Source organism: Phalacrocorax aristotelis, chromosome 2, assembly GCF_949628215.1.
Source record: "Phalacrocorax aristotelis chromosome 2, bGulAri2.1, whole genome shotgun sequence".
NCBI classification, from domain to species: domain Eukaryota; kingdom Metazoa; phylum Chordata; class Aves; order Suliformes; family Phalacrocoracidae; genus Phalacrocorax; species Phalacrocorax aristotelis.
In genome coordinates this window covers 53,746,476-53,762,352 of record NC_134277.1, presented here as the reverse complement: position 1 = coordinate 53,762,352, position 15,877 = coordinate 53,746,476, and the positions used below count along the sequence as shown (strand labels likewise).

The following is a 15,877-nucleotide window of genomic DNA, read 5'->3' as shown; positions in this document are numbered from 1 at the left end:
AGCCATTCTCTCAGAGTTAAATTAACTTTTTTTTCCCCTTCAAATGTTCACCATTCATTTTATTTTTAATTTAATTTCTTTTATAAACTCAATGAAAAAATACTTTATTAATGTTTTTCTCTTAGTGAATGTGATCGCTGTGTTTCCCCTCAGTCTTTCAATCTTCCTGTCAGACAATAGTTCTAGGAGGTGGTATTACAGTTTGTACAAATTATGGGTTTTAGGCTTCAGTAATCCTGAGGAAGTAGAAAATCTCTACCTCAGGGCAAATTTAATTTATGCTCCTCTAAATTCTTCCAAAATCAAACATGTGAGTTAGTACATGACAACAAAGTTTCATCCAGTGATGAGACTGAATCCAAGCACTAGCAAAACAAAGCCTGAGGAAAATGGGCTCCTGGGTAAGCAGACTAAAACCAAGGGCTACCCCCCTGAAGGCCCTGGAGTGGCACTTGAATGGCATCTGACCTGGCAGTGATACCTGCTATAGATGAAATCTGATTGAATGATGGGCACATCAGCTATGCAGGTCAGCATGCTCCATGGTGACAGCCCACAGCGTAGTACATAACTTCTCAGCTCTGGATGGATTTACTTGCTGCTCACTGCCACCCACCTTTATCACTCCTGTGTGACTGCCTGATTCGCAGCTATCAATGAAGTTCATTTACAGGGTCTACTTCCAGCAATACAAGTAACATTCAGAAGGATTGGCTGCAATGGACATCTGCCACTGACTGTGCTGAAACAATACAGTGAATTCAATAAGCGTGAGCCAGCAAGAGACTTTGGCTCCTTCGCCTTTTATCCTAAAATGGTCTCACTGCTCAATTATTCTCTGCTATCAGCTCAGATGGCAATAGCGAAGGGTGGCCTGCAATCACACTGTGCCGTAAGGAAGAAAATACAAAAGGGTATCAAGAGACCAGAAACTGATTAAGAGTGCCTGTACTGTCCACCCTCAGTTGCATTTCCAAATTGTGTGCTTCCCTCATCCTTGGTTCTTACTGAGTGTAACCTGACCCGTCACAAACAGATCACTGTGATTCTGTAGCGTTGTAAGAAAACTTCTTTTGACTTTTTGGTCGCTTTATCAGAGGAAATTGCCTTGATTTGTGAAGTATTCAGTAAAACTTGCATGTATATTTTCTGTATTTGCTTGTCACAGATTTGCAGGAGCAAGTTCCAGAAGGGAACGCAGGCATTTACAGAGCGGCAACAGCATCAAAAAGTACATCGCTGTTGTTATCTATTTGTGAAATGTAAACAAGGGAGCACAGAGCAGATAACTTTCCATCGTAGTTGTTGCTCTGCACAGATGGTGTTTAAATCTCTTCAGCTGCAGAGCCGCGTGTTACTTAAAACACAAAGGCATCGGATGATGCGCAATGGTAATAAGGTAATGAAAAGAAGGGGGGAAACACAGTGTGAGGTAACAGGGAACACCAAGGTCCTATGCCTCACCGCACTGACAGCAAAGATGACAATACCCATGTGCTGCCTAGGAGGGTCTAAATGATTTGAAACAATTCAGAAAGCACACCAGTACAAAGATAAATGAAGCAGTTAAACTGGCAAAAAAACAATGCCATGAAATAACATCACCAACCACAAATAACTCAAATTTTGTGGTTTTAAACACCCCAGACATGTCATCTTCTGTTTCAGAAACTCTGAGACCAGAAGGGGTGATTGCATAGGTTACATGTTCATTAAGCACAGCTCTTCACAAAAGCTGTCTAACTGAACTACTTAGCATAGCAGAACAACATCCTCCTGTTTCTCCTTCAGTGACTTGTCTCAATGTGCTTTAGCATCAGTCTTAGAAAGAAAAAAAAAAAAAAGAGGAGCCTCAGAACAGAAGGATTGTGTAATTCTTCATGTGGCAGCAAAAAAAAAAATTAGCAAGCTCTAGTCCTACGTTCAAAGCAGAAGAGCAGCTTGAAAAAGCGCTCGCTGAGCACCAGATATTCTTTTTAAGACTAAAAATATATTTCTTGAAATACTTGAAAGATTTACTCTAACTAATGTTATACAGATAGCCTGGAGTAAACTACTGGTAGGGTATCAGTTTCTCTCTTCCTTTAAACAGTATTTGGGGGTTAAAGTTTTGCTTTAAGTAGCCAATTCTGAGTGACTGACCCGACCAATATTTCTTTCTGGTAGTTGGGCCAGGCCTGCATACCTGGGAATGAAGGCACACAAAATCATTACTTTTGAAAAGCCAGTCCTCCACCTATTTTGTGCTGAAGTTTGTTCATTATGTTTCCAGTGATTAACAATCTCAATAACCCCTGATTTTTCTGCTGCGACCTTGAGAAGCATCCTAATTCTAAGTAGTCTTCTACAAAATTAGCAATAAATAAGAGAATTTTGAATGCAGCAGCTATGGCAGAAAGCTATTTGACCTCCAGCGTGCCTCCTCTATGCTCTTCTGCTTGGTTACATACATCAGGCAGATCAGATTACACTCCTTTCAAAGGATTACACCATAATACAGTATACAACATTTGTCCAAAGGTCTCCTAAATTGCAGTCAAAGTCCGGGAAACTTGGTCAAATCACCACTATGACATAACACAGATGTCATTCTGATTCATAGTAGCTTGAATGAATTCTTCAGTAAAACACACTTCTGGACTTACTGATTAGGTTAATAGCAACATGCTTAGTCCTCACTAAAAATAAATCCAGCTCCTACTAGGTGACTAGCTCAAGACCACACAGAAGACAACACGCTGTGATATGTCCACTTTGGCTCCTGTCATTACAGCACAGGGTAGCTTGCGCTTGGTAGTTTACTGTGGTGAGGACCTGTGCCACAGAAATGAGTTAAGATATGCTACTAGTGGAATTTGTATCCAAGGAAGTTATTTTCAGACCATATAAACAAACACAGATGACTCACGTGAGTTTTTCCTCTAACTGTCCTTGTTACCCTTTCTGTGAGGTCCCGATGATGATGTGTGCTCCAGGTTTATCCTTGTAATAAGTCCACGCTCTCTTTAACTCATTAATAAATGAATTGCAGAGCAATGGAGAATGCTGACAGACTATCCCGGTACAGGAACACCAGCTAACATGAACAGCTTCCATCACCTAGTTCATTGGCATAAACCAAGCATTTTGACAAGGTTTAGAAAAAACAGGTCACGTTTGGAAGAGACAAACACGTTCTCAGTTTCAGCTATTCAATTTTGCTCAATTCTATTCTGTTCAGTTTTATCCCATTTCCCAGCATCAAAGTGAAACAGCGTAAGATGAAACAGAACACAGGAGAAAAAAAAAAAACAACAGAAAAAAACACATTCCAAATACAGTCTGACTTTATTGAAACCATGTTTCCTTTCGGCAATCCTGCTGCACCTTGACATTGCAAATATTTACGCTTTTCAATTTATTTCAATTTGAACTTTATTGCTTCTCTACTTCCTCATGTGTAAGGACAATTTTACAAAACAAACCATCAGCGCTGACAGGTTTCTTTCTAAATTCAATTATCACTTCAGTTGCACATTGAGGGTTCAAAGGAAGGCAATACATGTCACAGGCTCCTAATTCAAAGGCGTCTTTACAATTCCTTTTTTTCTCAGGCAAAAACCTAATAGATGAAGCAAATCTGCAACTATTCAAGTCAATAGCCAAGACCTCATTAGTTTAAAAATTAGTTACAGATTCTGACAACACCACTTGCTGAGTAACATTTGATTGATTTAAGCGTTGTGGGTACTAAACTCTAAGATTAAAGTACTGGATAAAGAAGTCATGGAATACAACTTACTTTTGATCATCTTGTTACCATTTCTCCCTTCTCAAAATATTTCATCCTTTTAAGTTATGTAATAACACAAAAATGGCCAAAAAGTATCAAAGCAAAGGTCTTCCATGCAGCAGCCTGTAGCCTGAAAGCTGCAGCTAAATCCAGCAAGGATCTAGAACAAAGGATACAAAGGTTAAGGAAAGCACCTACTCCTAGCACTTTTATATAACCTGTGTTTTGAGTTGAGTAGCCTTTAAAATACCTCACGAATATGAGAATTTCTACTCTAATAAGCTTGATTCTAATTTTACCTTCCATTGCTCATAAAAATAAGCTTCTCCAAATGCAGATGCATTACATTTTCATAATCAAAATCAAAGAAAAGCAAGGCAGTAATTCAAGCACCATCATAAAGCTAATTAAGGGAAAAACAGGAGGCATCCTACTCCGGGGTACTTTCAACCTTTGCTACCTTTCTTTAGCTAAGAAAAAAAAAAAAAAAGCTGAAGTATTGGCTTTTGTAGTTTAACTAATCCTAAAAATTCAAAAGAGGCTAGAATTTTTTTTCCAGTACTCAGGCAGAGGTATCTACAGCAAAACACCGACTGCCTGCAAATAATGTTTGCTAACTGCATCCTAAGACACCCTAGGGACTTGTAGTCAGAGAAGCTGAGCAACCAGTTGCTCGGTAACATAAAGATGATACTGCTCAGGTGTCTAAACACAGTGATAATTAGTAGCAAAAGAATTTTGAGCACTGGCTTTGAAAATAAGCTTGGTCAAGCCTGGAAAAAAAAAACTTGAGTGACTTGTTTCCTTCCAGATGAACATCAAAAGGACAGAAGTTTTCCCTTTAGAAGTTGTCATCTTTCAGGCTCAGTATTAGCTGAGATCCAAGAAGAATTTCCATATTCTTCAGGCTAAAAGCTAGATCTCATCCTTCCTGCAAACAGGCAAAACAAGTGCTGCTTACACCCAAGAATTAATTTAAGCACTGATAATTTGACAGGGTAGAAGGCTGGCCACAGGGATTTCTCATTTGCAGTCATTTTACACAATAATCACTCAGTACCTTCTCACCCAACAGGAAAATGAGAAATTTTACAAGAAATGAATTCCTGTGCACTTCTGACATGGCTGGGGAGGTGCTTAAGCTGAGCAGCTGTAAGGCCTGATCCAAAGTCCAGGGAAGTTGACCTGATATTCATGCAAATGCTCAGGTAGCATCAGCATGGTATCTTATGATATCACTGGTGGCTGCTGAAATGGGGCTATCCTGCTCGACTTCTCGGCCAGACATGAAACCAGTATTATTCGTTCACTCTATATATATCAGTTATCCATTCCATGATCTATTGGCAATAAATGTTCTATACATGCTGTAACAGGAATAAAGCTGTTGAACTACTACATGATGAATCAACTCAAACAATTGAAAATTTCATACACTGCATGAATTCAGTCCATAACGGAGAATTACAGCACAAGATCAGAAACAAGCCAATCTGCTGAGAAGGAAAGGAATTCTATCTAACCCTGTAAATCCTTCTACTTGTCTGCTCCAACCTCAGAGATCAGCTTAAAGCTCTGCTATGGACAGTTTATCATAATGTTTCACTACTGAAACAGAAGTGCTTATGTCTTATAGCTACAGATGAGAATCTGTTTATCATTGCACTGAGAGCTTTCACTCCCCAAGCAATTCATGCACAGCCGACCAGCTCTCAGATTTCGAAGCTCTGCACGCCATTTTATGTCCCCAGCTTTGATTTCGCTCAAAATATAATTATTACCTAACATTTAAACTCCTATTAATATTCAAGCAGCAAAGTCTTCCTTCCACACCACATCCACCATCCTGCTCTTTCCTCATAGTACAATAAAGCTTACGCAGAAAAGCGCCACTATCAGTTAGGATTTTGATTCCTTTGTCCGGCTGCCAATATGACTCAGAGGCACCTTATTCTTTCGAGTTTAAGAATATCACGTTGTTTTACTGCAGTCCTTCACATTACATAACTTAGGTGAAACAACAGCATTTATAGGTTGTTATAACAGCGTTATACTGTTGGACTTGATGATCTTAAAGGCCTTTTCCAACCTAAATGATTCTGTGAGTCTATAAAACTACACAACAACGCAATCTCAAAACACAGGTCCCAAGCCATAATTATAATTTTGTAATTCCTTTCAACAATACTGATTTCTGACAATGCTGTGTTTATATTCTTCCCTACATATCTGCTGCTGCTGAAGGCATTTTCTTTACCTATCTTGGAGTGAGTCCTACATTATGGAACTCGATATCATAATCGAAAAAATCCAAGAGATACTGAGTGATTTAGTTTCACAGTTTAAGCTGAATTGCAAAAAAAAAAAAAGGCAAAAGCAAAACCTCTTTTTAAAATAGTAGATGAAATGACAAAGTGCAAGGCAGTACTGAATAGGAATTAGCATCTTTGTTTCACAAAGGTGCTTCATTTGATCTCCATAGTAAGTATTACAGTTTGCACAACTATCAGAAGTTTGGTACCAAATTGTAGTTGTACCTTTTCTAATGAACAAGTTTACTGTATTCAAAGCTAGCAATATTTCAGATTGCGAGAGATAAATCTATATGATCCAATATTACTAGAACCTAACAGAGACTGTTTTCAGGTACTGAAGTATTCTAGTCCTGTGCCTGAAGTACATCGAGGCCAGAGCATATTTAAAAAATGAACTTACTTGAGTTATAGATTTGTTGATTAGGATCTTGCAAAAGGAAAACACAACTTCAGTGAGAGCTAAGAGATCTCAAACTTCTGTTTTCCAGTTCAAGCTGCAGTGATAAGCGTAACATTAACATGGTGCTCCTACATGTAAAGTGTTGTATTATTTAAACCCAAATTCATTCCTTTGGAATTGAGAGCAAATTACTGAGATGACAAGAAATTCATAACAGGGTACACCCAATTAATCAAGTCCCATGTTTCTTCCCCACAATCTTATATAACATTTTTTACTTCATAGGTTTCCATTACTAGATTTTATCATCTTAACATTAGATGACAATACTTATTTGGGTTTAAGATCACTTCAAAGGGACAGTATCACATCCCTCAGGTGAAGCTGAAAATTTACAGACAGGGTCTGGCCATGTACTCAGTAACAACAGCCTCCTCGTCACATGGGGAACATTTTTACTAAAGTACATCTTTGAACCTTAACTGTCAAATGTTTCTTCATTCTACCAGTACTTGGGCTTCACTCTTGATTGAGTTTAGAAACTGAGAACAAAAAGAGAATAATTTTGAATTCCCTTCCAAGTTCACCTTGCGAGTAAATAGATATTTGACATTTTCTCACTGTCTTTTCACATATTCCTGCACTGATACTCCAAATAAAAAGGAGGCTGGAAAGAGGTGCGTGAGTTTGATTTAATGATCTGAGCCACTTCCTTGCACTGTTTAGTTGAGGGTTCAGCTTCAATCATATCTGCTGTGGCAACTTATTAAACTTCAGTTTAATAGGCATAAGAGCAGAAATGTAACATCCATCAGAAACAAGAGAACAATTTCCATCTTTTTCTTTTTTATTTAACCACATAAGTACATGTCAACAGTTGGCATAAACTTCATAAAAATACAGTACCTTTTGTGCTGTAACACTAGTCACAATGTTTATATAAAGATTTTTTTCCTGCTTCCTTGAATTCATTTAACATTTTAAAAAGTGACTTCCCAAAAGCCCTTTTTGTGATAGTTTCCTTATAGAAATTTTTCCAAAATCTATTCTGTAAAAGTTAAAAAGCTAATGCATTTTCAGCCATTCTCCCTCACCCTTTCAATAAAACAGATTTTAAAAAAATAAGAAGTCTTAGAATACTGATCAGTTGTTACACTACTACTTCATCAGAGAATCCCATTTAACTGATACTTATAGGCATGATGGACGCTATTCCCATAGGATCTAGCATTGCTAGATGCTATTAGAGCTAAAAAGACCAGTCATACCAATAGACTGATGTGTGAACAAAAAAACAAGCCAAAACAAAGCCAAAATATGAATGATATACAGAGAAACATTAGACTTTAGAAGTCTTATACTGTAGAATCACAATTACTGTGATACTTCCCAATGGCAATAAACATACAAACATTCTATCAAGTCAGTTAAATGACTAAAGGGTGTCCTTGCACGGGGTATCTTGGAAAGCAAATTCTCTAAATTCTTTATAACTGATAATGTTGGTGTGACACTGAGATGACAGAACTGCAGAACCAGTCTAATACTTTTGGAGCAATTATACCCACACAACTGACCACACCCATATCACAATTGGGTTAAATTTCTTTTTTCCTTTAATGCTGATGATAAAATCCAGGCATGATCTAATGAGTGGGGAAAGAAAATAGGGCATAAATTTTGAAAGTAATTTCTTACCAAGTTAGGCGCTGAAGGTCTAGTTAAGGCAGTGAAGGATTTATTTTAGTATCATTCTAAGGCTATGACAGATTTTTCCTGAATAAAGCATTTTCCCTTAAAAATTTCCTGTATATTATGCCAGCTTATTCTGAATGCATAAGAATGCTAAAAATCCTTGGACACTGAGAAGCTAAACTATTGCTCACTGCAAATAGTACTCTTATTAGTCTTCTTTTTTAACATCAGTAAGATTCCAAGAACATGCACCTAAATAATGAAGTTTCAAGTCTGCCTACAAACTTTTCCATTTCAAAAGCAAGCTTAAAAGCATGTGTTAAGTGATCCAAACTGACGAATGTTCTTAATCCTCTCAAAGAAAAAAAAAAATGTATTTCTCTGACATGACTAGTGAAACTACGTGACTTTTAAGAGAATTTCTAGTATCACCCTGTCCAGAAGAGAGATGGGTAATGAAAGTGACATGAGAAATGTGATGCCAGATGCTATAGCACCTTTCCTTTGTTCCTAGCTGCTAGCACCAAAGCTTTAAACAAACTTGCTTTGCTAAGACATTCTGACAGTCCCATTTCACAATATCATTGGTTTTGAGAATGGAGTTACTTTCCATAGCTACTTTTAACTCTTTTTGGATCAGTGTTAAATGAAGTGTGCAAACATATAATCATTTGCATAGCAAATCTCAAGGGACTGACCCTGAAATAGAAATCCAAACTGTTCGGTTTAAGATATTTCTATAATCAGAATTCACTTAAAATGGTAAAAAATAAAATACCTATTTTCCCATTTTAAGTCTAGTAGAAAAGGTATTTCTGATTTAGAATTCTTATAGTTACTAGTTTAAAAAGTTGAAAGATTGATGGTTCTTTGCATTGAAATGTTACTCCTTTGGAATCTTCAAGACTCTGTAATTGCTATTTTCAAATACTGTGATGAAATATGGCCTGGAATCCTTGCTCATAAGGGTACATAAAGGAATTTTGCCACTATTAGCAGGATCTTCGACATCCCAAATTTCAGGCATACTGCAGCCAGGCCTAGAAAACATATGAATATGAAAAGAGAAATGAAGAAGTGCCATCAAAAACCATACAGTTTGCTGAACTCAGATTTATAGCCTCCCCATGAATACCTGGTTGTGCCTTCTATTTTTTTTTGTTTGTCTTCATACTAGAAATTCTTATCAGATTACAAAAGTCAATAAATATAGTAGTAATTCATGAAATAGTACTTAGAATGCATAAAATTTGTCTGCTTTTGTGGTTACATAATTAATAACAATTAATTTGGAGGAGGATGCTCATAAAACAACCACAATTATACAATATACATTACTAGGGACCCTTAAAAATTCCTATAAAATGGAGGGCGATGTTCACACTCCTAACATTTCTAAGGAAAACTCAGGTAATAAGTCATCTTTTTTTAGATTTAACAAAAAAAAAAAACCAAAGAAACAAACCAACAAAAACCAGAAGTAATAACTCCTTGCATTTTTATGAAGGCACATAACCAACATCAATTCCCTGTACCGTTATCCCGAAGTTATAATTACTGAAAATTTCCTCATTTTGTCAAAGATAATAGAACAGATTAATTTTATTTTATTCCAAATGCAAAGAAAATTAAATTGAAAATCCAAAAGAATCATGTTCTGAAGTGCAAGAAGAGGGGGGGGAAAAAAAAAGGCATAGCTCTTTCTTACAGACAGTTTAGATGTGACAAAATTTTCAGCAACCAGCAATGGTTATAAGATTTTGGTGCTCAAACTATTTTTTACTCTGCACCTTTTATTCATATTAGGCTTTCAGTATACACACACATCTGTTCTTGCCATCACAGAATAATGACTTGTTTCCTTTGTGAATCTCTTCTGTATTCTACAGTGAAGTTTAAAAATGCAACACTTTTTCAGGTGCACACAAAGACCACAAGGTTGCTAGTGTGGGTAAAGTTAATTATATTTATTAGTATCTGGAGACACTGGACAGAAATGTATTTTGGACACTTTGAATAGAGCACAGATCAACATTTCAAAACTACTATTTGATATGAATCTTAGACTACATATTTGAGTGGCATATCATTCTTGTGAGAAAGAGAACAGATTACTCACTTTTTTCTGCTTACACACAATGACTCTTCCAGAATGTAGTAATTCACTCCTAGTTTTATCAATTCTCTTTTTACTTCTTTTGCAGGTTTTCGACTGTACATGGAATATACTACTTTAGTTCTGGCCCTTCAAAAAAAGAAAAGCCATAAAAGTTAGCTAGCAACATGGCATGAAATGTAAGCTTTAACTTTAGGCTGCACAGGAAGGCTTTTTTATGTCACAAGACAGCTAGCCTAAAAGAAAGCCTAAATTAATAGTACCATTTGCTTTAATGTGATCATTTCTTCACAAATATAATGATTCCAAGAACAACGTATACAGCCCTTTGATTTTCCTGTAGCAAGAGACAACTTTGTTACAAGATCCATGGTTACCGTGAACAGAAAATGTATTCAAGGCTAGAAATGACCTTGCTTGGATTGGAGGTGATCAAAGAAATCATATGCCCAGTCCCTTCACAAAAGGGTCATACTCAATGACCTTGTTTGGACTTTTTTAAATGCAGAGTGCAAGGCCTCACATCTGCCTATGCTGAATCAAACAAAATCATCACTTGTAAACCATGATCCTGTTTATATTACCCAGTAATATCCTCCTTTGATTGTGCAAGCATGATGTTGTTAACTCCTGCTCATTTTTTTATGCTGTATCATCTCTAGCTTATTTTCCCCAGTTGCACCCTATCTTATATTTCTGTAGTTAGACAAGTTCAGCTGGAAGGGCCCAACAATGACCATCTTGTCCAACGGCCTGACCAATTCAGAGCTGACCAAAAGTTAAAGCCAATTAATGCCAGACACAGAACTAAGGACATAAGGTATATAAAATGAATCCCCTTGTTTCCTCCTTTATCTGCCTCTATTGTGTTATTTTCTTGTTGTGGTTTTTTAACCAGTTTTACCAAATTACAAAAAAAATGATATTATGATATTAAAAGTAAAAAAAGAAATTGATTACCTTAGCAAATAAATCAATTTCTGTTTATAAAAATAAGCTGATTTTGAAAATAACAAAGTACAAAACTCAGTAATTCCATTACAAAATTTCAGTTTCAACTAGTCTTAATATTTCAATAATCAGATGTATTATCATGAAAAAAATTACATTTCATCACAGAAAGCTAATAGTAATTAACTAAACTGGCTAGCTGGAGAAAAAAGTCATCTGTCTGCAATGTGAGGAATAAACAGAATGAAGAAAGGATGTAATAGTACATGCTAATTCCAATTCCATAACTGTATTCTGATTTTTTTGTATCTAAGTTTGAAGCCGTATCTATCCTACAGTTTATCCTGCCTGATGAACGCAAATCCTGAAGAAGTACTGCATGTGTTTTCAATCTGACTAAAATAATAAATCAAGTTCTACAGGGTTTTATCAAATTTTACATTTTAACATGATGCCATTCCTACTGTATATTACCAACATTAAGAGCATTAATAGCAAATAAAAATAAATCCTCAACTTTGAAATTTACCTTAATCCCGCATCTTCATAGTGAGGATGATTTACAATAGGACGAAGTGTAGACAATTTAACACTCGCCATTGTAGGCATTGCTCCTGCAAAAACTGCATCTGAAATACAGAATGAAAGGTATGTTTGAAGTGAAGAATCAAACAGTAAAAGCAGAGAAGCAACCTTCAAATATCCAAACAGTAATCCTGTGGAAAAACATAAAGAGGGCAGGGTACTATTTTTGAAAAGGCCTTATACGGCACCAACCGGAGATACACAAAGTAACTTTTTTTTCCCTTTTCTTTAAAATCTTGAACTCACTATAACTCATTAGATAAATCTCCATTCATAGGTGTTTAGTTATTACATTTTATTTTTCTTGATTAGGTAGAATAACATATTCATTATGACAGTGTGCTTTCATTTGTCACTTCTTACACCATTGTTAAGTGAGCAATAAAAATCTCAGTCCGCTTCAGTTTGAAGGTATTTTCCTGCTAAAAAGGTGACTACTTTGTCTCCAGCTAGTTTCCTGACACTTTTGTTCACTTTAATAAAAGGACTGGAGCAACCACATCACATCCACTTTGAATTCTCTTCTAGCAAAATTATGATCATGGATCCACATAAAGGAACAGTGTCATGCAAGCAAAAACCTGTTTTAATTGAACTTTGCAAAAACTCTTTTGTCGTAGAAATACGAGAGGCTAGAACCTCCAGACTAGTAGCCTGGAGCCTAACAAAGCAAGCTTTTGGCATTTTTTTTTTTTTCATTTGAGACAGCTTCTATATGGACAAGTATACATGACTAAACCATGGCTGTAGGATAGTCCCACGGCAAAACCACAGCTAGTAGCAATACCTCTTCAGTCATTCTTACCAAGTTATATAGTTACATCTCACAGTAAATGGGGAACATCATACATTATTGAATAGTTTACCTTGTCTGGTATTGACTTTTATCCACTCTAAAAGTTCTTCCTGTGGCAAATTGCTAAATTCTCCCATGATGTTCCACTGAGTTTGAAGGTTTGCTGATCCCTCTATTGCCATCAATGCTAAAATAGCAAAGACCAATGTTTTGGGCTGGATTTTACAGAAGAGCCATCCAAACAACTGAAATGCAAGAATCGATTAATTTCTAGACAACAATTCTGTAATGTTGTATGCAGCACAATTAATTTTTATTTCTCAGTGAGGAACTTAACATAAATTACAATGAAACACCTCTGCTATTGCTTCTCCACTAAATTTCAGTGAGACCTGAAAAGAAGTATTAATGTTTACCAAATGTAGGGCATTATATTAATAATTCTAAAAAAATAAAAATTAAAATTGACATTAACGCAGCTTTTAAAGTTGTAGTTTAAATGTCAAATTCCTCAAGTAAAGATGACTCGATAATGTTAACTGCACTTTTTCAGTATATTATCTCCTATTTACACCGAGTTTCTAGCTGTAGTATATGGATTAGAGATTGTACTGCAAACTTCCAAAAACATCCCGAAGTCTGCCTTTCCGGTGATATAAGGTTGATTTATATCCTACTCTTCCCTCTCTTGAACTGAAAAAGATTGTCTTTGCACTTCTTCCTAAAGATTATTCACTAGAGGCTATAAGTAAATACTCAGAAATAAGTGAAATGGGTAGTTAAGAAGAACGAAGTACCAAATTTGCTATGTTGAAGTTTAGTTTGAGCAAGAACACTTTATCTCATCCATATCTGACCTAAACCTTAAATAAGACAAAATATGAATTACACTTTTTTTTAAGGTATTGTTAATTAGAAGCAAGGCCTAACATTTCAAAAATATCAAACCTGCACTAAATACCTTTAATTCAGAGTACCTTTATCCATTTTTTTAAATTAAAGCATGAAATGATTAAATAAAGTTTCACAGTAAAACCTCCCACTAGCACGACTATGCCAATTAGGTAGTGTGTGTTATCTTTGTTATAAAATAACTGTAAACTGCTTTGGATTATTAAAACCCTCAAGTTACCCCTCCAAAAATAGTGTATTTTACTCTCATCCTCAAAGGTTTGCTAAACACTCTAGCAAGAACAGCAATACTATCCAGGGAAACTTAGTATACAAATATGCCTGACCACTGTGTAGGTAGGTGCTCTGGAAGGATGAAGGGAAATCAGTTCATTTGTACACCACTCTACATAAGCAAATCTCCTTTTTGCCAACAGTCACAAAAATCTCACTTCAAGAACATGCTACAACTTTGGAATTCTTCATTGAGTTCCATGAGTTTTCAAATCAAAGAAAATCACATTCATATCATGCCTTTATAAAACATTACTAATGTTTAATTTATTTTGTTTAAAGAGCCTAGAATGATCGAACGTATATGCAATGCAAGAGGAGCATTTCTTATACATGATGCTGTTCCTCACGTGGTTTTTATATCAATTTAAGGATTTTTAATTTGTTTTTGTCAAAGGAATATGTTAAAAGTCTTTCTCAAGCTGTTTTTCTTTGCTTTCGACATTTCCACTCAGGATAGCATAATTCCTCCCAATGGAAAAGAGGAAATGTGTGGATGTAAAGAGTTAACATTTTCATTGTCCATCAGTTGCCGCAAGCTGCAACACTGAGGTAATCAAACTACGCAGATTCATGCCATGGGCTGAAATAACACAACATACGAAATTCCTTTTCTGTGTGCAGAATAATTCTAGTATGTCTTTTGCCTCTCTGTTCTTTTTTGGTTTATGTTACAAATGTCCACCTCAGGCTGACTGTTCACTAATTAATAAATATATTTTCAAAGGCAGCTGATTAACAAGTTATCTATCTGTAGCCTCAAAATAGATTAGTTATACTATCATACCACTGCAGGTAAATGTTCGTGGTCTGCTAGAGGAAGACACAGTGTTGACCTCAATTACAATGAGATAATCATGTATGTTAAATTTGTTTAAATTTTTCTTGCACCTATCAAAACAAGTTGTTGCTTATCAACTCCTTTATGCGAACTTCTAAAACTTTATGTAATTGTAAATGTACCAAGTGTTTATCAATCATTCGGTTACAAGTCCCATCTTCCCCTTCTCACCTCCCTTCATCGCAGCAATTCTTCTGATTCAATATTACACATTCTGTCAGATATTTCAGTCTCAAAAGACTACTTCTGCTCAGCGGCCCATAGGACAGAAAAAGCTCACCAAAACCCACTTGACATTTTCCTGACCCAACAAAACAAAAAAAGTTCTTATTCCTTTGCTTGCTTAAGTCAGACAAGTCTTAGAAGTGGTTTGATCGATAGCAGCTCAACAGCCTTAGAGGCCAGTGTTTCTTTCTCAGGTGGAAGCCAGTCATATATTACCTGGAAGATTACCAGCCACTCCCTACTAAAGAAAGGATACATCAATCAGACCAGAAAAAGGTCCAGCTTGTCTTTTACAGGTATCAATCAGCACCAACCTAGACAACCTGGTGAATAGGCAGAAGAACCTTCACTGATAACAACGCAAGGGAATTAGTTTTATATTTACTTACATTGCCCACCTAAAGTTAGGTACTCTTGAAGACAGGTATGTACATCTAAGGCCCAAGCCAGGGCCAGGATAGCCACAGGCCTTATTATAGGGGGCAGTTGGTCATTTATCACCTTCTGCACAGAACAATTGTCCAAACTGCAGTAATCTAAAGCCTTACCTTCCCTAGCGTTCAAGACCTATTTCTTTGAAGCCAACTATGCCTTCATGATGCTGCAGAAGAGGATGAAGCCGTCACTGGACCTGAGCCATATGCTCCAACAGGGGCAGCTCCCGGAACAGGTTATCATCTGGCATTTGTAGCTTCCTGAGAAGCTTACTCTCACTCTACAACCATAGGAAACAGCAGAACAACCAAAGTGCAAAAATGCACTTGGAAGCAGCAGAAAAAAAAATATTGATAAAATACTCTGAACCTGTCCTTCTTCCAATATTTACACAGTGATAACATGTAGCATCCTCTAAGATCCAAAATGCAGTGATTACCAAAAGCACCAGTTTTCAATAACTGGCCTGATGACCTTAGCTGCAGTACTAAAACCACAACAATCCATGATTAATTACTGTAGTGCCATTACTCAGGTGCTTTAAAAAAAGAAAACAGAGAT

At 36.3% G+C, this 15,877-nt stretch overlaps 1 protein-coding gene across 1 annotated transcript in view; it reads right to left on the bottom strand.

Moving 5' to 3' along the window:
- Positions 1–7,316: 7,316 nt before the first annotated feature.
- DPY19L1 (dpy-19 like C-mannosyltransferase 1) overlaps positions 7,317–15,877 on the bottom strand; it is a 49,263-nt gene continuing 40,702 nt past the window's right edge. The window contains exons 20-23 of the mRNA XM_075083600.1: positions 12,701–12,875; positions 11,779–11,878; positions 10,302–10,427; positions 7,317–9,222 (exon numbers count right to left, since the gene is read on the bottom strand). Of these exons, the coding sequence (XP_074939701.1) occupies positions 9,066–9,222; positions 10,302–10,427; positions 11,779–11,878; positions 12,701–12,875 (558 nt within the window). The 3' untranslated portion in view covers positions 7,317–9,065. The remainder of the gene's footprint in view (positions 9,223–10,301; positions 10,428–11,778; positions 11,879–12,700; positions 12,876–15,877) is intronic.